We start from the raw sequence: 23,366 nt of genomic DNA, 5'->3' as shown, positions 1-23,366 counted from the left end.
GCTGTGCCCCAGTGAATTTTACTTATGAACACTGAAATTTGAACTTCATATCATTTTTTACATGTCATAAAGTGTTAGCCTTCTATTGATTGTTTTTTCAACAATAAAAATGTAAACATCATTATTAATTCACGGGCCATACAAAAACAAGTGCTGGCCTGGTTTTGGCCTGTGGGATGCAATTTGCCAACCCCTTAACCACCAAGCAGCCCTTGCTCTAAGCTATGGGAATGGCTGATCTGGTGAAATGAACAGGCAGGGAGAGATCATGGGTTTCTGCAACTGTCCTAATTATTATTCTAATTGCCAGGACTTAGATAATGGTAGCAGGTAATTAACACATAACTTATTCTTGTTTTCTCCACGGATGATCTAGATAGAAAAGCATTTTTAATGTTTATAAATGGTCATTGTAATGGCTTCATGAATATGAAAAGCTGGCAAAAAGGACTGTCATGTTGTGCTGGTGAGGTGACGTGCTTGGGCTCAGTTGCGGAGGGTGAGGCACGGCTAGGTGGGGGCCTTCTGACCTGGGTGTGCAGTTCACCTTTGCCACCGACCTCCTGCACAAACCAGCATTTGTTTGATTTATGCCACTCTGATTCTCTGGCAATAAATCAAACCATTATTTTGCCATTAACTGCAAGTTATTTGCCATTAACTCCAAGTGAGTTGACTATAAGCATGTTTTACATACTGGAAAATATGAATCATTTATAGTTTTAACATTGCAGTTTCCTAAGAGTCCTGTGGTGCCCAGTCCTATAAATCAGAGCATGGAGAGGCTGGTCTCATCACTCACCTCATCAGCTCTCTTGCACCCCAGTGCCAGATTTAGAAAGCCATTCCCCGCAGAGGTGTCGTCTGCTTGGGACCAGGCTGTCTGAGAACCACTCCCTCTAGGGATGACTCTTGACTCTTTTCTTATGCTGTCTGGTAATGGTTGTGAGGTGAGGCTCTACTGGGTTTCATTTGGCCTGGTTCATGCTCCTTATGGCCTAGAGTGAGAACACTATACACAGCCTTTTGTGATGTTTCATGAGGGTCCACAGCTGCTTTGGGACCCCCCCACAGAAGGCTCTGTTAGTGTACTCCTCCATCAAAGAATGCAGGTTACAAGATTCAGTTATGCTGTGTATTGCCCGTGTGCATATACACCTTAAGTAAGACCATTCAGAAATTTACGGATATTAAATCAAATGTCAGTCCCTTAAAAACAATGGGCCACATTACGTCATTCCACCTGTCAGCTGAGTTCCTGCTGTGGATGTGTCACCCAAACAATGTGAGACACAGAACTTCTTTCATATATTAGAAGCTGAAGGTACAGTCCTTCCTGGAAACATTAGCCTGTATTAGAGAAAGAAGGGAAAGATCCTGCATTTGTGGCCTCTTTTGGGAATAGTCTTCTTTTTTTCTTTCTTAATGAACCTAGAATGTAAAGTTAGACTAGTCCAAAAGGAACTCAATCCATAAATATTCATAAGTACCAAGGCCCAGTGTCTAAGATCCCATGCTTGGGAATATTTGAGAGAGTTACTGTTTTTGCTCTTGAGGGTAGAGGATAAAACAGTAATGGAGCAGGGCAGGGGAAGAGAAGATATTTATCAGATGCTTGCTTCACAGCCTTCAAACTAACCTGTATCTCTGGTACCTTAGCAGATAAATAAGAGAGGAGCTGTAGTGCTCTTTGCATGACTGTTTTTGAATGGCAAGGGTCATAAAACCCTATTTTTTTTTCCAAATTTCCTTCTTTATTATTTTGTATTTTCACTTTATGCCACGCATCCAAGCCAAAACTCCAAAGTCATCCTGGACTCTTCACAACATCTCTTAGAGTTAGATTACTTAGGGTCTTGCTGCCTTAGTAGCTTCCTCATCTATTTGCCCGTCACCATTCACACCGCAAGGCCCTCTTACCTTTCCTCTTGGAAGACTACAGCTGTGGTCCAAGAGGTCTCCCAGCCTCAAATTTCCTATCCCATCCAATCAACTGAGATGCTGCCATGGAGATTTTCTAAAACAAAAAGCAGAAACTGTCACTTTCCTGTTTCAAACCCTTCATACATTCAGAAGAAGTTGAAACCCTGCATTTTAGAATACAGAACACTATTTTAGCTTCTGCCTTCTACTCACTTCCACCGCAGATACCCATTCAGCCTATCATGGCTCTCTTGGCAGTTTCTCACATGTTATGCATGAGCATCACATGGCTCTGGGGACCCTAGCTGATACTGTCCCCCTATGACACTTCAGTGTCCTGCATTTGGTTTCCTAGCTCCTCTTCTGGATCCAGTCCATCACCAATAGCACTTATTCACACTCCACAGTAATTGTTGAATTACTTCTCAGATTATCAAGAAGGGATTTTAAGTTAAGCTCTGTTCCCAGGCCCTAGCATGGTCCCTGACACATTGTACATGCCTTATACATTCCTGAAGGAGACTGACATTCTTGGTTACTGATCTTCTCTATTAGTTTTCAGTTCTTTCCAAAAATAACATAAAATTCTGATCTTTTCTCCCTGCTGCAACTCTGTGTATGGGTTCCAGGCCCTTCTGCATAAAGAGGACATTGGAACATTGAGATGCTCTAAGACTTTTTCCAGTGCAAGCCCTAACCCCCGTAAGGCCTTTAATCCTAGAGAGCCTTGCAATTTCGATCTTACCCTTTATTGCATAAGATAGATTTATAAGACTATGGTCTTCTCTCCTCATATTGGTCCTACACTTCCTCTTTTAAGATTATTTATGAGTAACTTTTCATCCAGCATTTCCTGCTTTTCATCTAAGTCCTTTTAGGTGAGCTGAGGCACTGATCTGTATATTTTCTCATGTGGTATCTCTAACTGCTTTGCTCACTGTGTTTATTTTAAGTGGGAAGTGTACATGAGATGTCCTGAATAACGTCTTATGGTCACATTTGGAAGGGGAGAAATGCAAGGTCCTTCTTTCAAAATAGTTCAGCATCTGAATAAATACGTCTTACCAAGACTCATTACAAGATCAGATGCTATCACTCCTGTGAGCTTTTTATTTCTTATGTATTTGTAAAAATTGATTACAAATACATAAGAAATAGCCTGTATTAGAGAAATACCCCTGATTTCAGTCATCAGTGAACAAATTGTTTAATATTACATTCATAAAGAAGTAATTTACACATTCCTATGAGTTTCTGCTTTTATACTACATCATATAATTTTCGTAATAATGGGTTATTGAACTTTAAAACAAGACTGTATTTTCTTTTATGGATATTCCTTTAATGGAATGTCATCTCAAAAAAATGATTGTGGATTATGACATAGTTGTGGAATAAATACAAAATCAATTGATAGAAAGTTATTAAAACCCAAATCTCCCTAAAAGTAGAGGAGGCACAGAGAATATAAGCCAAGAAAATATCTTCAGGTATAAAAAGAAGTAGCCTTCAGCTTTGTTCCTATGTAAAACCATTTATGGTGAGAGATGGCAAAAATTCCATGGTAATGAAATTATGAGTTGACCAAGACTTTCAGAAATATCAGTTAATCATCATCTCAACTCCTGAATGAAATAACTGGCTCTCAGTGGATTCTTTCCTTTTCTGAATTCATGTCCAACTGTTTCCACCCATTTTCGTTTATACCCCTTCCTCTGGTGGTTGGCCTGGAGAATATGTAGCTCTTCCAACTCAGTTTTGCAAAGGGAACCAGTGCCCAACTGCTCACACAGTGAGCTACTGTGTGTAGGTCAGTACTCACCTTTAGCTTTTAAGATCTGTCTTGCCATATTTTTAAGGAAACTTTAGGTAGTCTACTTAATGAGTGCCTGCTTTGTTCTAAATACTGAGCTGTAAACTATGTCTATATGTGTTAATGTGAAAAAGTAAACAAATATCTGGAGAATGTGATCATTATAGATGATTATGTAACTCATTGAGCAAAAATAGTAGCAATATCACTTCAGTAAGGAATTTTTTTTTTAAATCACTTGTCTGTAGACATTTGCCTCAAGTCTTCAGTTTGCTTAGCCTGTGTAAATACACCTTTAGAGAATGCTCCATTATGAGGGAGTTTATTGTATAATTTTTCTCATATGTTAAAGACTAGGGCTTTCCATTTGACTTCAGTCTCTTGTTTGGGTAGCAGGAGATAGATAACTTGTTCAGTGTACTTGCATTAACTTTCTGTTCCCAAAGGAATTTATACACCACGCATTTATTCATCATGATAGAACCCCTTTAAAAAATGCCCCTGTTGTCAGCAATGGAACCCATGCCCTTGGAATTCCTTGAGTCTACCAATCCGACATCTTTTATAGTTGTTGAGATTGTCAAATAAAGAATGTTCTCAAAGTGGATCTTTTTCAGCTGTCTTTTTATTTTTCCTGTGACTGTATGTGATGCTAAATGATTTTTTTTTTTTTTTTTTTTTTTTTTTTTTTTTTTTTTTTTTTTTTTTTTTTTTTTTTTTTTTTTTTTTTACAGATTTTTACATGAGTTAGCCCAGATTCCTAATTTTGCTGAACGTGCCCAGTGCATAATCTTCAGATCTATCTTTGCTGAGGGTATCACCTCCTTGCACAGAAAGGTAGAGATCATCACGCGAGCTTCTAAGGTATGTTTGCTGTCTAATTTAAAAGATAGCCTTGTTCTGATTGAGAGTAAAGGAGAAAGTGGGAAAGACCACTGTAGTGCCATTATAGAAACCTTTTTGGACACAAATTTTATGTTTTTCTAAGTGTAAATTTGATGATTATCCTGCCTGAGAGAGAGAGAGAGAGAGAGAAAAGGAGATGTAGACAGAAGAGGGAGAAGGCGGGAAAAAAATGACACTTTGACAAATTGCTTCTAAAAAACTCTGAATATCTTCCAAAGTACATACTGGCTACTAAAAACCAATCTAAATAGCATGACCTGTTTCCTATTTTACAATTTGAATTGCAGAAGAGATTTTGCTTTGGATCCATGTATTTGATCATTTGAAATCTGTCAACCTAATAAAGTAAAAGGATTCCAGAGACTTGATAAGTGAAATGACTGACAATGAGTCACTGGCAAATAAAATCTAGTTCGTTTTACTACACTGGTGTTCATTATAAGGTTAAATTCTAGCACCTGGCTTTTTCTCACAGTTGACCCATGCTCTTAAGGACACGTTATTCTTCTCCACAAATACTGTAGTACTTTGTTCCTTATCTGGAGGCATGATATTTTTTTCTCTAAGATATGAAATATTTCAACAGAGAAAAAATAAATATTACCAAAGTATAATTATACACTCACTAATGATATCTGAAAGGCAGGAGCAGATAAAGAAGTCTGACTGGAGCTTAATTTTTCTTTCTTTTTTTACTCTGAAATAAAGGATGGGGACAGAAGGTCAATTAAGACTATAAAGAAAAATGTTTAAACTGGAAAATTTGTACTTGAAGTAAAAAATAGTTGAAAGGAAAAACAAATGAGACAGGGAGCCAAAGAAAATCCTAAGCAGCTTGAAATTGTAAAAGTTAATAGAAATACAAGGACTTAATAAATGTAAGTTTAATAAATTTATTAAAGATGGCCTACGGCCTTAAAATGCATTATTATAGTTTACCTCTGAAAATTATATCTGAGGATAAAGAACATACTTTTTCTGTGTCTGCTCTGCATTTAACTGTATTGGCTATGTAGATAAATAGGACTGAAATACATCCTCATAAAGGTAACCCCTTTTCTACCTAGAAGTCATCCAAGGTTAAGCCTTACTATACCAACTCGCTTTTTACAATGTCTACTTTAAAATAAATATTAAAAATTAAACTGACTCAAATGAAAATATAGAACTAATAATTAATCCTCATGTATTAAAACATGCACTGTTTATAATTAACTTGTCGAGTGGGTAGAAAATAATGGGTATTAATGTGTTTGTAAAGACACTTATGGCTTAGTCAAGTGTGTTTTTTATTTCACCAACTGTTAATCCTTTTGGTAGCAAGCCACCCGACAGCCGATTGAGTACTCAGTAAATATTTGTTATTGAATGAACATGGGTGCATTTGGAGTTCAGCTCCATAATGATTGGTGTTTGCCATCACAGGGCTTGCTGCACATGAAGAGTGTGAAGGATATTTTAGCTCTTATTCTGGCTTTTGGAAATTATATGAACGGAGGAAATAGGACTCGGGGACAAGCCGATGGATATAGCTTAGAAATTCTGCCCAAACTCAAGGATGTCAAAAGTCGGGTATTTATTTTTTATAAGTTTCTATCATCTGCCATTATTTTCTTTCTTTATCTTTAATTTAAAAAAAAAGTATTCCACATTGTTCTGTGTATCTCTGTCCTCCCCCAACAACAATCATTTATATTAGAGCATGCATTTTTTTTCTTGCTTTCTTTTGACTTTTGAATAAAGAGGTTTTGTTTTGTTTTTTCATGTTAGACCTTATTTTCAGTGATCTAATTCCCATTATGTGTATGTGTTCTCTGACATACACAATTAGGTATTGAACTGCTGCTTAATGAGAGAACAAAACAGATAGCATACAGTACCAGCGTCCTGCAAAGGCTGGAGGCTGAGTTTAGTGTTAGCTACTAGTACTTTACTGATTCCTGAGTGGCAAAGCAATGTCGAATCGCCAATTATTCTTTTGCCACAACAATTGGGCTGGGGTCTACTGTCAAACTCTGTGAGCCTGATGATCACTTGGCTCCACACCCCTGCCGAGCTACCTCTTTAGAAACAACCAGCCCATATCTAGGCATCCCATGGCGGGCAGGGGGGCACAGGGAGGGGAAACACACAGGCAAATTAGAATTAGACTCCAGTGAACAAGACACAAAGGCTGCCTTGTGGGAGGGCCTGCTCCCCCCTGGCCCCCCCGGGTCATAAAGTGGCGTGGTGCTCCTTTTAAGCTGGCCTGGATTGTTTTTCACACCATTAAGAACACACATTTTTTGAAAGGTGGGAAGGGAGGGGTGCTTTTCTGTTCTAGGCCCTGGTTCCCTTTAGCTCTCCCTGCCCCCTCCTGTCTTGGCTTTATGCCAGAAAATACAAGGAGACAATTTTTTGTTTGTTTTAGCCATTATTTCAGAAGTTTTATGGATTTTCTGTTTGTTTTTCCCCACAAAGGATAGTACAGTGTAATTTCTTTGCATAGCTGGTATAGTAAATGGATAGGATGAAGCAGAGGAAGGAAAACCTTGCTACCATGGAAGAGAATTAAAGCCAGTTTTTGCAAATTAGAAGTTTCTCAACCTGAGATTTCATCTCTCAACCATGTAACATGGCAGTCTCATGGGAATTATTTTTATGTAAATTTCTCTTTTAAATTTAGGATAATGGGATTAATCTGGTGGACTACGTTGTGAAGTATTACCTGCGTTACTATGATCAGGTAAGAAATGGCATTATGTGGAAAACTTTCAACTGTTACTCATTGTTGGCATTCGTAAGTTGGATGACGGTGGATAGATAGATGGATGAATTGGAAGCCCAACATAGAATGTGGGAGCTCTCTAGCTCCTTGGTTTGCAGATGAGCACACTGAAACCAAGATAATTTAACTGAGTTACGAATAGAAGCATTATTCACTGGTATAAATCTTCTGAGTCTCATTAGACTGTATGGTAGCTTCAGAGAGACCCTAGTTGCCTTAGTGCTTTATGGCCACAGGGTGAGGTTCTCTGTGAAATCTAGATCCATTTAGTAATTGGCTGTAGTTCAAACTGTATTCTGATGATGGAGAGCAAAATTTAGGAAAGTAAGACTCAGTAATACCCAATATTTTATCAGTAATGAACCTGTGAACAGGCTGAAGATGTGGAATTTGAAAAATCCATCTTTTTTGCTTAGAGGGCATTTGCAATAGAAATAAGCATTTCTGTGTGAATCCACCTGAGCAGAATTTTCTGTTTTATTCCTTCTTGTTAAATTAAGAAAAAGGAGTTGTAATTTTGAGAAGAAAGAGGTATTGTTGTAAGATGTTGAGAAATATAGCTATCAATATGAATAATAAAAGTCTCAAAGTAAATGTTGTCAGGACTTCTGCCTATCTGTCCCTGTAAGCAGAATTGTTCCTAGGCATCAGGGGAAGAATAGTAACCATCCCAGGGCCTTGTTTTCAGTAGGCCTGCAATTTCATCCAGAAAACAAGTGAGGCACTGATGAACTTCTTAATACTTTCTTCTACTCTCCTGGTGGGCTTATCTAACTATTCTCAGTCTAGCTAGCTAGGTTCATCATTTCCTTCCTCCTCAAACTTCTCCCCGATTTCTATTAAGAATATCATAGTTTTTGATAGTTTTGGGTCATTCAGGCATGAAACCTTGTCCTCCCCTGGCTCTTCTCTGTCCTTCCACTGAGTTGTTTCTTATGTCTTCCCTGTTTTGCTTTGTTTTCCTGCTGACCCCAGCTTACCCAGGTTTTAAGATGGCTCACCTGGAGAATTTCAGTTGCTTTCCAGCTCAGCTCTTTATCTCTAGGTTCTATACCTCTAAGCCACCCCACACCCTCTTGACACAGCTCTGATCATATTGCTTTTCTACTTAAAACAGAAGTGGCTCCCCGTTTTCAAGTGAATTAGGACTCTACCAATTTAATTCCAATCTTTTACAACCTCACTTTTATTACTTTCCCACAACACATACTCTGTGATCCAACTCAAGACCTGATGTTTTCCAAACACACCCTGTGCTTTTTTTTTACTTCTGATGTTCTCCCTAACTGAAAGTATCTTTGTCTCTAGCCTTTTTATAAAACTTCACTTTTTCTCATTATTCTTCTCTAGAAATAATAAATTTAAAGATCTTTTGGGAAAAATCTCCCAATAACATTACCAATATATGTGTTACAGACTTAACTAGAAAAGTACAGACCTTTGTGAATAAATTTACATACTTGTACTGAAAGTCATAAGAATTTAAAAACAAAGTTTAAAAAAAAAAAAAAAAACACCTACTTTTAAAAATGGGTAATGGGCTTGAATGGACATTTCTCCAAATAAGACAAACAAATAGCCAATAGGTACCAACATCACTAATCCAGGGAAATGCAAATCAAAACTACTGTAAGATATCCTCTCATGCCTATTAGGATGGCTGTTAATAAAAACCAAAACCAAAACCCTCCCACATAGAAAATTGCAAGTGTTAACAAGGGTGTAGAAAAATTGGAACCTGTTAGCACTATTGGTGGGAATATAAAATGGTGGAGCCGCTATGGAAAACAGTAGGGAGTTTCCTCAAAAAATTAAAAATAGAACTATATGATCAAATAATCTCACTTCTGGGTATTTATCCGAAAGAATTGAAACCAGGATCTCAAAGAGACATTTTTCCTCTCATATTCATTGAAACATTGTTCACAATAGCTGAGATTTAGAAACACTCTAAATGTCTGTCAATAGATGAACAGGTAAAGAAAATGCGTATATGTACTGAGCCATAAAGAAGAAATACTGTCATATGCTGCAACATGGATCAGCCTTGAAGACATAATGCTAAGTGAAAATAAACCAGTCGTAGAAGGGCAAATACTGCATGATTCCACTTATATAAGTATCTAAAGTAGTCAAACTGAAGGAACAGAAAGAAGAATGAGTGATGGAGGAATGCGGAAATGGAGAATTGAGGATATGGAGTTTCAGTCATGTAAGATGGAAAAGTTCTAGAGATCTGTACAAAAATGTGCTTATAGCTAACAATACTATACTGTACACTTAAAAATTTAGGAGAGTAGATATCATGTTATGTGGGTTTTTTTTATTTTTTATTTATTTTTTTTTACCACAATATGGAGTGGCATCATGCTCTCTGTTGGAAGAATCAGTCAGAATTCTAATCAATCTTGGAAATTGACAAAATAATTTTAAATATTATATGTAAAAAATTAGACAAAATTTGATCAGGATTTAAACATGAAGAGAGAATCATTCATTTATATATGCTAATGTATTGTAGAGCTGTAATAATGATAAGTGTGGAATGATAGAATAACATCAAAAAACTTAAGAACGTAGAAAGGAAATCTCAGAAATGGATGTAAATAAATATGTGTTAAGTATGTAATAATGGAAAAATTTCAAGTAATTGGGAAGAGGAAGAAGTTGAATTATCTCCTAGACCTTGTACCAGAGACCAGAGCAAATCTTTAAAGAACAAAAGAGTTAAATGTAGAAATAAATGAAAATAAAATCATAAAAGACATGACAAAAGTATAGGTAAATAGTTTTCTGATTTTGAAGTAGCAAAGTTCTTTCAAAATGTTCAGACTAGGCAGAAACCATAAAAGATTAGAATGATAACTTTCAATGCATAAAACTAAAAAACTTTAATTCCTAATTAAAATTAAACACATTAGTATCTCAAAAATGACTTAAAACCAAATTCAAAAAAACATACTGGGAAAATGTTTACAACACAATAGACCATGAACTCTTGAGAATTAACAAGAAAAAAACGTTCTTCCTTATTTTTTAAAAATGGCAAAATATATCACAGGCAATTTATAAAAGGCATATAGAAGACATAAATTGTCAACTAGATATGTAGAATTAATACTGTAAATTGATCAAACCTTTCTCAGGACTGTCATGTATGGTAAATCAGGTTATTCTCTGTTTAAGGTATCTAGGTCAAATGGGACTCATACCTAGCCTGCCCTTGACTCACCAAATTATATATGCTATAAGGGGCACACTTTAAAATTAAATTCACATAAAGATGCCATGTTCTTGTCAAGCTGTTTGTCCATAAAGCTGTTCCTATCTACAGGGGATGCATTTTCCTAACCTATACATGCTTTAAGGGAAAGCAAGGTGGTTGTTTTTTCCTCCTTTTGTTTCCCTCTTTACCCCAATTTTTTCATTTTCTCCTTTCATTCTTTTTTCTTCCTATCAGACAGGTAATGTGCCCACATCATAACAAGGTTCAATGGTGGCACATTTTACACATGCACATGAACACCCAATCTATCATGCTCATGAACTGCAAAAGGATCAAAAGCAAGGTTTTTGACCTTTCTGTATCTGAAGCCCTAGAAATATGTGTAAGCTTTTAATAAATTTCTACCCTAAGAAAATAACTACATATTTAATTACTGTTTACTTATAATAGTTTATAATAGCAAAATATTAGAAAAATTTTGGAAGGTGTCCAATTATAGAGACCAAGGTCAAATAAATTATACTAGAGTCACACACTGGAATAATATAATGCCATTGAGAGTGCATAGGAGAGAATATAGTAGTACTACAAAATATTTTTGATTTGCTTTTAATTTACAAGCTTGTGTTTCAAAATAACATGTAATACCAAATATGTAATAGATAAATATAAGTACACACAAACATACAGAAAAACCTGAAAAAAATGTATTAAAATTTTTCTTTCTGGATGTTAGGATTGTAAGAGTTTTTTTACTGTCTTCTATCTTTCCAATACTAAACATAATGAACTTGTAAAAGTGAAAAAAGATGTAGTCAAAAATAACTTAGTCTAATCTTACATGGCCCTTCTATGAGGTCATTGCTAACATCCTGATCTTTGGAGGAAGGCTTTAAAGCCCTCACCTTTGAAGCCTGGAAGTATTTTATTTGAATCTCTCTCAAAATACATCTTATTCTGCCTTGTATGTATTATGTGGAATTACCTTGGCATTGGTTCTTAAGGTTCAGAATGCATCGTTGTCTGTCTCACTCTCTTTATTTATTTATTTATTTTTTAAATTGACATAGAATCTTGCTCTATTGCCAGGCTGGAGTGCAGTGGTGCAATCTTGGTTCACCGCAACCTCCACCGCCTGGTTTCAAGTGATTCTCTTGCCTCAGGCTCCTGAATAGCTAGGACTACAGGCATGCACCACTATGCCTGGCTAATTTTTTTTTTAATTTTATTTTTTTTATTTTTATTTTTATTATTATTTTTTTTTTTTGAGACGGAGTTTCGCTCTTGTTGCCCAGGCTGGAGTGCAATGGCGCGATCTCGGCTCACCGCAACCTCCGCCTCCTGGGTTCAGGCAATTCTCCTGCCTCAGCCTCCTGAGTAGCTGGGATTACAGGCATGCGCCACCATGCCCAGCTGATTTTTTGTATTTTTAGTAGAGACGGGGTTTCACCATGTTGACAAGGATGGTCTTGAACTCCTGTCCTCAAGTGATCCACGCACCTTGGCCTCCCAAAGTGCTGGTATTGCAGGCATGAGCCACCACTCCTGGCCATCGTCTCTTTTTATTGTCTACAATACAGATGTCTGATAAAACTTGCTGAACTGGATGTAATGTTAATATTCACAAATGTGTACTAAGTGGCATCTGCAAAGAACTAGATATGAGGAGATGAGAGCTGTTTTCTGGTAGAATGGGGAAGGTGTGTTTAGCTTCAGGAAATTAAGGAGCAGTAAGTAGCAGGCACATATGCACATACCCTAGGTTTTGACAGCAGGTACTAATGTGGCAGAAGAATTAACCTGAAGGATCTTTGACAGTGACATTTCTAACTCTAAGTTGGCATGAGCACATTTATTGATAGTGTCTCCCTCAACCAAGTCAAATGCATTGTGTGGGAAGCCTGAAATTTGCTTGTGGAATATAGTTGTGGTTGAAGAGAGCTGAACCCGGTGGAATCAACTTCACAGAGGAAAATCTTACTATGAGAACAGTTTCAAACGGGATGGCCCAGTCTAAGAAAAATAAGCCCACATTAGTGTGGTGCTCTTCTAGCTTTTACTGTGCAAAATGTATTTCACTCAACAAGAGTGTAGAATTATGTGATTTATGAAACTAGCCCTTTCTTCTAAGAGCCTAAGTGATGATTTTTGTGGTTAGTGATGATGAGCAATTAGCTGAAGAAAGGTGACTCCTGCTCCCTGCTTCCTTCTTCTCATGCCTGGTTTTTGGTCCAAGTCTTGGTCTGTGAAATTTAAAGAAACCCATGTAGAGTCATGCCTTTTGAACTCTAATTGGGCAGCTTTCACTGAGAGCTGCTACCAGCCTGATATGCTCAGCAGCAATTTCATCTTTTTCTGGCATACACACACACACACACACACAAAATCAAAACCAGGACTGAATCTGATACAGTTTTAGAAAATCAAAAGAGATACTATGCCTGATTTCTCCCAGTATAGATTAGAATGGAGCTTTGTGGTAAGGATCTTAGAGGTTCTTCCATCTTGGCCCTCAGTCAAGGGTACTGCTTCCTTTTTAAAGTAGTAAAATAAGTATATGAAGATGGGAAAAATAAAAGGACATTGTGTTCTGATAAAAGGAGGACAAGTACTGTATCCTAGCATCCCTAATGATGCTAACAGCCTTAAAGAGGAAGGGTCAAGAGAATTCCTGAAACCACAAGAAAACAGTGATAAATTAGATGTCTCCTGCTAAAGATACATACATCTCAGAACCGTGTCTTATAGGCCCTCTGTAGTAGTGCCCACGAACCAAAAATAAAGTTTATTGATATGCCAGATGTTGTTTACCGAGAACAAAACACAGTTTCTGCCTCTGAGGTGTTTATAGTTTAGTAGGGAAGATGTACAAGATAACATGGCAATTAAAAATTAATGGTGATACATAACCTAGAAAACCTAGAAGAGATGGATAAATTCCTGGAAAAATACAACCCTCCTAGCTTAAATCAGAAAGAATTACATACCCTGAACGGACCAATAACAAGCAGCAAGAATGAAATGGTAATTTTACAAATTACCAACAACAAAAAATCTTCAGGACTGGATGGATTCACAGCAGAATTCTGCCAGACATTCAAAGAAGAATTGATACCAATCCTTTTGACACTATCCAGAAAATAGAGAAAGACGGAACCCTCCCTAATTCATTTCACAAAGCCAGCATCACCCTAATACCAAAACCAGGAAAGGACATAACCAAAAAAGAAAACTGCAGATCCATATCCTTGATGAGATGCTAAAGTCCTTAACAAAATACCAGCTAACTGAATCCAACAACATATTAAAAAGATAATCCACAATGATCAAGTGGGTTTCATACCAGGGCAGGGATGGTTTAACATATGCAAGTCAATAAATGTGATATACCACATAAACAGAATTTAAAACAAAAATCACATGATCATCTTAGTAGATGCAGAAAAAGCATTCAACAAAATCCAGCATCCTTTATGATTAAAATTCTCAACAAAATCTACATAAAAGGGACATATCTCAATGTAATAAAAGCCATCTATGACAAACCCCAGCCAACATAATATTGAATGGGGAAAAGTTTAAAGCTTTGTCCCTCTGAGAACTGGAACAAGACAAGGATGCCCACTCTCACCACTCCTCTTCAACATAGTACTGGAATTCCTAACCAGAGCAGTCGGACAAGAGAAAGAAATAAAGGGCATCCAAATTGGTAAAGAGAAAGTCATACTGTCACTGTTTGCTGATGATAGGATTGTCTACCTTGAAAACCCTAAAGATTCCTCCTGAAAGCTCCTAGAATTAGTAAAATAACTCAGCAAAGTTTCTAGATACAAGATTAATGTACACAAATCAGTAGCTCTTCTATACACAAACAGCGACCAAATGAAGAATCAAATCAAGAATCCAACCCCTTTTACAATAGCTGCAAAAGATAAAATAAAATACTTAGGAATATACCTAACCAAGGAGTCAAAAGACCTCCACAAGGAAAACTGAAAAACACTGCTGAAAGAAATCATAGACAACACAAACAAATGGAAACACATCCCATGCTCAAGGATGGGTAGCATCAATATTGTGAAAATGACCATACTGCCAAAAGCAATCTACAAATTCAATGCAATCCCCATCAGAAGAAAAAAATAATTCTAAAATTCATATGGAACCAAGAAAGTGTCCACACAGCCAGAACAAGACTAAGCAAAAAGAAGAAATCTGGAGGCATCACACTACCTGATTTCAAACCATACTATAAGGCCATAGTCACCAAAACAGTGTGGTACTGGTATAAAAATAGGCACATAGACCAATGGAACAGAATAGAGAACACAGAAATAAACCCAAATACTTACAGCCAACTGATCTTCAACAAAGCAAACAAAAACATAAACTGGGAAAAGGACACCCTTCTCAACAAGTGGTGCTAGAATAATTGGCTAGCCATGTGTAGGAGAATGAAACTGGATTCTCATCTCTTGTCTTACACAAAAATCAACTCAAGATGGATTAAGGACTTAAATCTAAGACTTGAAACTATGAAAATTCTAGAAGATAACATTGGAAAAACTCTTCTAGATGTTGTTTTAGGCAAGGATTTCATGACCAAGAACCCAAAAGCAAATGCAATAAAAACAAAGATAAGTAGTTGGGACTTAAAGAGGTTTTGAATGACAAAAGGAACAGTCAGCAGAATAAACAGATAATACACAGAGTGAAAGAAAAATCTGTACAATCTATGCATCTGACAAAGGACTGATATTCAGAATCTACAATGAACTCAATAAGAAAAAAAACAGTCCCATCTAAAACTGGCTAAGGACATAAATAGACAATCCTCAAAAGATATACAAATGGCCAACAAACATATAAAAAATGTTCATCACCAATGATCAGGGAAATACAAATCAAAACCACAATGCGATACCACCTTATCCTGCAAGAATGGTCATAATCAAAAAACAGCAGATGTTGGCATGGATGCGGTCATCAAGGAACACTTCTACGCTGCTAGTGAGAATGTGAACTAGTACAGCCACTGTGGAAACCAGTGTAGAGATTCTTTAAAGAACTGAAAGTAGAACTACCATTTGATCCAGCAATCCTACTACCGGATATTTACCCAGAAGAAAGTAAGTCATTATATGAAAAAAAGACTTGCATAGCAGCACAATTTATGATTGCAAAATCATGGAACCAACCCAAATATCCATCAGTCAAAGAGTAGGTAAAGAAACTATGGGGGGTGTGTGTGTGTGTAAGTAGTATATATATACACACACGATGGAATATACACACACACACTATGGGATACTACTCAGCCATAAAAATAAATGAATTAACAGCATTTGCAACTACCTGGATGAGACTGGAGACTATTATTCTCAGTGAAATAGCTCAGTAAAGGAAAACCAAACATCATATGTTCTTACTGATATGTGGGAGCTAAGCTATGAGGATGCAAAGGCACAGGAATGGTACAATGGACTGTGGGAACTTGGGGGGAAGAGTGGGAGGGGGATGAGGGATAAAATACTACAAATAGGGTGTAGTGTATACTGCTCGGGTGATGGGTGCACCAAAATCTCACAAATCACCACTGAAGAACTTACTCATGTAACCAAATACTACCTGAACCTCAATAACTTATGGAAAAAAATTCTTGGTGATAAATGCTATGATAATGTAAATGTCATAGGCCCTTGGAGAACAGGGGAGAAACATCCACATGCTGAGAATTAGGGGGAAATCTTTAAGGAAGGATGTTTGTTTTAAGATTTGAAGGATGAGTCTGAACAAGGAAGTTTAAGGAAGCACTAGGGAAGGGTTGGAAAGGGACTGTTTTATAGACAAAGGCCTAGAAGCAAGAGATTGTGGTCTATTATTTCATGAAGGTTTAGAGGGAGTTGGAGATAGGAGGAAGGTAGAAATGAGGCTAGAGATGTAGACAGGTAGACAGAGGCCAGATCATAAAGTGCCTTGTAAAGCTGTTGTAGAGTTTGGAATTAGTCCTAATGGCAGTAGGGAAGATGGAATGTGAAGGAAAACTGGCAAAGTAGCCTCTGCAGAGAGAGGAATAACTGAAGACTAAGACATGCAAGATACAAAGCTTATGTTAAACAACTCGGGGACAAAGCGAGCTAGGCTAGAAAAGGTATTTCAGGTTCACCTTATGTTTCAATGTGCCTGAAGATTTTGTCCTTCAAGACGTTTCTCAGCTGAGAATCCTCCATTAGGCACAGCAGTGGAGCTTGTCAAAACTATACCCCACCCTGCACTGACTCTCCTAAGATAAGCCAAACAACATTTGGAAAAGTTTTTCAAATATATGAAGAATTTTGGGGAGGCCAAGGCAGGAGGATCACCTGAGCCCAGGAGTTTGAGGCCAGCCTAGGCAACATGGCAAGACCCCATCTGTGCAAAAAATTAAAGATTAGCTGGGTATGATGGCATGCGTCTGTGGTTCCAGCTAGTAGAGAGGCTGAGGTGGAAGGATCACTTGGGCCTGGGAGGTCAAGGCTGCAGTAAGCCATGATTGTGTCAGTGCACTTAAGCCTGGGTAACAAAGCAAGACCCTAGCTCAAAACAAAACAAAAAGTGTACATATGTATATGTGTGTAGACATCCATATACAAAGAATTTGAACATGCATACATACAGAAGAGCTTTAAGCCATAGAGAAAGTTGGGGAAGGGTGATGGGAGGATGATTGTATCTTCCATTGCAGTGCCTTCTTATTCAGCACCTTCTGATTCACACCCATTGGCATACCCCAAAGAGGACTTGTCTAATTGCTAGCATGTGTAAATCAAGCAGGGACTTTAAATTTAAGTACTTTGATGTGTTCCCCTGTTCCATTTTTCATGGAAGTAGAGTGTCCAAAATCAGGACAGACCTGACAATTTTCTCTTTGATTCATGAGGCAAAATAGAACCCGGCCTATGCCAAAGCTATAGCCAACCTCATTGCCAATAAGTCCAAAAAGATGTGAAAGACAAGAAAGACAAAGTCACTAGTCCAAATTTAAGAATAGCAGGGGAGCATTGCTATGATTCTTATTCAGACATCAAATATATAAAAAGCTTTTTTTTCCTTCACTGGTGTTTTGGAATTTCAACTGAAAGTGACAATTGGGAAGTATAATGTACTTTTTGTTTACCATACCTCTTAGGAAGCTGGAACAGAAAAGAGTGTTTTTCCTCTGCCTGAACCACAGGATTTCTTTCTGGCCTCCCAAGTTAAGTTTGAAGACCTCATAAAAGATTTGAGAAAACTGAAGAGGCAACTAGAAGGTAATAGGAACTGTTCTGTTATTATGGTAATAGCCAAGATTTCTTTTTAAAAATGTTTTAAGAGGATTGTTTAGGTCTGGCTCATGGAGTGGGATTGGTGCAGAGTTCAGTGATGGTACACTGCAGCTTTCATGAAACTTTCCATCTCTATGTAGTGTGTAGAGGCACTGTATTTTCAAATTCTTCTCTTTCATTAGTGTTGATCATTTGTTTCTTACATCCGTATCTTGTTATATCTACATTTTCTTACATTTAGTAGTTATAACGTTAGTAATAGTAGTAACTTTTACTGGATGCTTACTGTTGTCTCACATAATCCTAATAAGCTGGAACTACACTAAACCCATTTTACAGATGAGAAAAATGAGGCTTAGAGAAGTTATGTTCATACGGCCAGTAAGAGATAGATTTACTGAGCTCTAATCAAGTCTATCCAATTAGAACTCACATATTTTCTTAGTTTACTCTGCTGCTAAAAATATATATATATATCACACATGTGTGCATGCACACACACACATGTACATTCCTGTATATTTGGTTTATATGTGAGTCTAATAATGATGGTAAGGTCCACAGTAAACATTCCATTTTAGTCTAATTTACACATTTAATTATTCAAAAGAAAATGCTGAAAGCCCCTTTTTGGCTTTTTTAAAAGGTGAAAATGTATCTCGCTTGGGCAGGAATTTTCCTTTGGCATTTCTAGAGTCTTGTGTTTTCACTGTGGAGACATCTCCTTGTCCAAGAATATAAATACTTGGCTTGGAACTTATATAAGTCCAACTGAAGAGCTCTACGGAGGATTTAGGGAATGTGTTAATGTGGAAATGGAGCCCAGAGTGTCAGAAGCAGAGCTTGAGGAAATGAAGGGCTTCAACCAGGAATATTTTAACACCAAGACATAAAGTAAACATTTTAAAAATGTTTATTGTGAAAGAGTACTCAGAAACCTAAGTCTGAGGCCCAGAACAGCTTGGAAATGGAAGTAAAGTGGGAAAGATCTGCTCCTGGTGGCAAAGAGAGTCATTTATTTTTACTTTGGGCATAAAACTTACATGGAAAGGATAATGGTTACAAGTGAATATTTTTATCTTGTATATTATTTTTAAAGGAACATGTGGGGTTTTTTTTCTTCCATTGATGTGGTTGAATGAATTCAGCCAAATGGATGCTTCCTTTAGAAATGCCATATGTGAACCTGTGGTCATTATTTTCTCTCTCCTGAAGAATTGGCAGTTGTATCCTTGTTGAAGTTGAGAAACTTGATGAATATTGTAATAAAGCATAGTAAGCTATCACATAGCATTTTTGTCTGCCCCTCTCTAGTGGTAGAATTAGGGCCCAAGCCAGCCCTCAATGTGGCAGCAAGAGTTAGCAATGGCGGAGGAAGACCTGAGCCTGTTTGCTCCATGGCCGTTCCTGAATGCCCATTTCTTTTTGTCTCTTGGTCCCTTGTGAAACCCATGGCCTGACCTCTCCTATAGTCTTTGAGCCGAAACCTGATCCCTGTTTGATCTTTTCCCTTCTCCTTCCAGGGGCTGCCTCATTTTGACGTCCCTGTATATTTGATGATAAATATCAAGAGGATAAGAGGAGTGAATTGGGAGGACAGTAGAGAGGCTAGCGTTCCCCCACAGCGCCTCACTTTTGGTACACCTTATTTTATCTAGGGAGGCTCTGAATTGTCATTCTGGATCTCTCAGTACTCAACTGAATCTTTCCTCAGCCGATTTTAAGAAAATACAAGAGTTTTTGAAGCTGGTAGAGCTGCCTTAGGAAAGAAAACTGAACATTGCCTCAGTTACTTTTCTTCTTTGTACCGGGCTTCACCAAAAGACGTGACGTACCAGAGAGGCAAATGAGGAATTGACTCCCCCCACCACAGACACATGGAATATTTAAACAAAAATGCCCTGCTAATCTTTAGAGATGCCAGTGTTTTCAACACATGAAAGGTACCCAGTAAATATTTAAAGAAAATACAGACCGTGGTTTCTCTAATGAATTTCTTTTTCTTCTAAATACCATCTGGCAAGATGGCCAGAATCGTGGCGGTCCGTTTCATCTTACATTTCCATTCAGGTTTCACCTCCTTTTCCATAAGGCCTTGGTGTGAGCTGAGATTGAATGTTTAATTGAAGAGGACATAATTTTCACACATACAGCAAAGATTTGATGAGGCTTTGAGGTTTATTGTAGCCATTAAAGTGTCGTAGCTGCTGGCAAAATCCCAGAAAATGTCTAAAGCTAAACCAGATGTGATTAGCAAATTTCAAGAAATATCAGGCACTATTTCTCCGGGCAGGCAGAGCCCTTTAGAAAAAAAAAAAAAATATGTATATTAACACACCTTAACCTAATGTGAATTAACCTATGGTTATTGGTCATGCTAATGTCACTGATTTAAGTAGAGGTTGTCAATAAGCATTTTTCAGAGAGGCAAGAACTTTGAATAGCATTTTTATGCAGGTAAACATAGCACGGAATTGATAATAGTATCAACAACAATGTATTGTGTAATTATTATCTATCAAGTGCTTTATATCACCTCTTTTAATTCTACAGTGACCTTGTGAGGCAGATATTTTTGACTTCTCACAAGATAAGAAAGTTGAAGTTTGTGGCACTCAAGTAATTTGCCAGTGTTTCACAGGTGATGATCTAGCCAAGTTTTGAAACTAGATATGACCCTAAGGCATGTGTTCAATACATATCCCACCTCTGAGCCAGAAGTCTCCATATCTGATTGGAGATCAGACAGAAAGTTTGGCATTCAAAATGTGAAGCCTCGTGAAGAAAAAAATTAGAGTTCCTGAACACATATGCACAAGCATGCACATGTGTGCACACACTCCTAAAACCACATACGTAGACTGTCAGATCAGGTAGAGTCACAGGAAAGAACTTGCTTTGGGTTGGAATTAGAAGGGGGAAGAAGTACTGATTAGATGGATTTTCAAATAGGCATAGAAATAGGCATATTACATAGGAGTAAGATCAGGCTTTGGGTTCAGACATGTATGTTTACTGGTTCAGCGAAAGCAGCAGCTTGTCAAGTAGCATAATCGTAGAAAGTATTCGCTTTCTCATCTGTAAAATGGGATAGTTATAGGACCTGCATCATAGAAAATAATGTCTGCACAGTTTCTTAGTGAGGAGAGTTTCAATAAAGCTGTTTAGGGGCATGTACCTTTTACTGGAAAGTGCATAGCCTATATAATCAGCCTGTTGATAGTGCATAGCTATATAATCAGCCTATTGCTGAGAGGCCAGCTGGCTGTGTTTGTGGAGTATCTAATTCACAGAGCACTTGTGCTTGCTTCTCTACATTGTAAAGAGAGAACCAAGTTATTGGTGCTTGGGAACATGTTCCATACTTTGTTGATTGTTCTACATCTCTTAACAAGACAGTAATTTCTGTTTCCCTGATACTGTGAAGTTGTAAGAAATAATTGGGGAAACACAACAGCAATAGTTACTTTCAGTTTCCCTCTTTGTCCTTGCTTGCGGGCTGGAACCCTTAGGATATCCTTACCCACCCATATGTGGTAGGCAGAATAATGCCCCCCAAAGATGTCCAAACCCTAATCCCTAGAATCTGTGAATATGTTGCCTTACATGGCAAAAAGGGACATTGCCGATGTTGACATCGGGAGATTATCCTGGACCATCCAAGTGGGCCTAATCTAATCACATGAATCTTTTACAGTGAATCTTTAAACACTGAGGACTTTCCCTGGCTGTGATCAGAGGGAGATATAACTACATAAGAATGATCAGAGAGATGTAATGTCACTGGCTTTGAAGATGGAGGAAGTGGGCCATGAGCCAGGGAATGTGGGAAGCCTCTTGAAGGGGAAAAGCCAAAGAACAGATTCTCCCTAGAGCCTCTAGAAGGGAGTACAGCCCTGTCAACACCTTGAGTTTAGCCTGTGAGACCCATGCCAGACTTCTAACATATAGGACTACAGTGTGATGTATTTGTGTTGTTTTAAGCCTCTTAAGTTTGTGCTAATTTGTTATCATAGCAATCAGAAACTAATACACCAAGGAGTAAATTCATCTTTCTGATTGCACCAGTTAATACCAGAGACAGACAGCATACTAGTTTGATGTGGCTAGCTGAACTAATAGCAGAGGACTAAAGGGCCACCGCTAGGCAACCTGCAAGGTTTTGTTTCTCTTCCATGTGTGGAAGTTACACATATTGGGCTCCTGATTTAGTTGAGAATGTAAGGGAATATTCCAGGACTTGTCAAGTCACTTAACAGGGCAAACTATGCTTCCTGTGCTCAGGACCAGCCCTGACCTTGCAAAACAAATGACCTCTGCCACCTGGTATCATCAAGTGGCTTTCCTTCCATGAGAGTATAAGTGCTTCCTTTTTTAAAAAAATTTATTCTACTTTAGGTTCTGGGGTACATGTGCAGATCATGCAGAATTGTTGCATAGGTACATACATGGCAATGTGGTTAGCTGCCTCCATCCCCATCACCTATATCTGGCATTTCTCCCCATGTCATCCCTCCCCGACCTCCCCACCCACTGCCTCGCTGTCCCTCCCTTGGCCCCTGCCAACAGATCCCAGTGTGATGTCCATGTGTTCTCATTGTTCAACACCCACCTATGAGTGAGAACATGCGGTGTTTGATTTTCTGTTCTTGTGTCAGTTTGCTGAGAATAATGGTTTCCAGATTCATCCATGTCCCTACAAATACACTAACTCATCATTTTTTATGGCTGCATAGTATTCCATGGTGTATATGTGCCACGCTTTCCTTATCCAGACTATCATCAATGAGCATTTGGGTTGGTTCCAGGTCCTTGCTATTGTAAACGGTGCCGCTATGAACATATGTGTGCGTGTGTCTTTATAATAGAATGATTTATAATCCTTTGGGTATATATCCAGTAATGGGATTGCTGGATCAAGTGGAATTTCTATTTCTATATCCTTGAGGAAGTACCACACTGTCTTCTACAATGGTTGAACTAGTTTACACTCCCACCAACAATGTAAAAGTGTTCCTATTTCTCCACATCCTCTCCAGCATCTGTTGTTTCCAGATTTTTAATGATCACCATTCTAACTTGTGTGAGATGGTATCTCAATGTGGTTTTGATTTGCATTTCTCTAATAATCAGTGATGATGTGCATTTTTTCATGTTTGTTGGCCTCATGTATGTCTTCTTTTGTAAAGTGTCTCCTTTTGAAAAGTGTCTGTTCATATCCTTCTCCAACTTTTGAATGGGTTTGTTTGTTCTTTTCTTGTAAATCTGTTTTAGTTCTTTGTAGATTTTGGATATTAGCCCTTTGTCCAACAGGTAGATTGTAAAAAATTTTTCCCATTCTGTTGGTTGCTGGTTCACTCTAATAATTGTTTATTTTGCTGTACAGAAGCTCTGGAGTTTAATTAGGTCCCATTTGTCTATTTTGGC

General features: G+C 37.8%; 1 protein-coding gene and 1 non-coding gene across 3 annotated transcripts in view; one reads left to right on the top strand and one right to left on the bottom strand.

The window, feature by feature from the left end:
* The window catches only part of FMN1 (formin 1), a 421,043-nt gene that overhangs the window by 288,503 nt on the left and 109,174 nt on the right, over positions 1 to 23,366 (top strand). For both annotated transcript variants that reach the window (XM_017539536.2, XM_017539537.2), the window contains 4 exons: positions 4,471 to 4,600; positions 6,068 to 6,214; positions 7,308 to 7,367; positions 17,804 to 17,924. In XM_017539536.2, the coding sequence (XP_017395025.1) occupies positions 4,471 to 4,600; positions 6,068 to 6,214; positions 7,308 to 7,367; positions 17,804 to 17,924 (458 nt within the window). The remainder of the gene's footprint in view (positions 1 to 4,470; positions 4,601 to 6,067; positions 6,215 to 7,307; positions 7,368 to 17,803; positions 17,925 to 23,366) is intronic.
* On the bottom strand, positions 10,864 to 10,968 carry LOC119472833. Its single transcript, XR_005202010.1, has one exon. It is a non-coding gene; the product is annotated as a small nucleolar RNA U13 (small nucleolar RNA).

The sequence above is a fragment of the Cebus imitator genome, unplaced genomic scaffold, assembly GCF_001604975.1.
Source record: "Cebus imitator isolate Cc_AM_T3 unplaced genomic scaffold, Cebus_imitator-1.0 Scaffold119, whole genome shotgun sequence".
NCBI classification, from domain to species: Eukaryota; Metazoa; Chordata; class Mammalia; order Primates; family Cebidae; genus Cebus; species Cebus imitator.
This window is presented reverse-complemented; position numbering and strand designations above follow the sequence as displayed.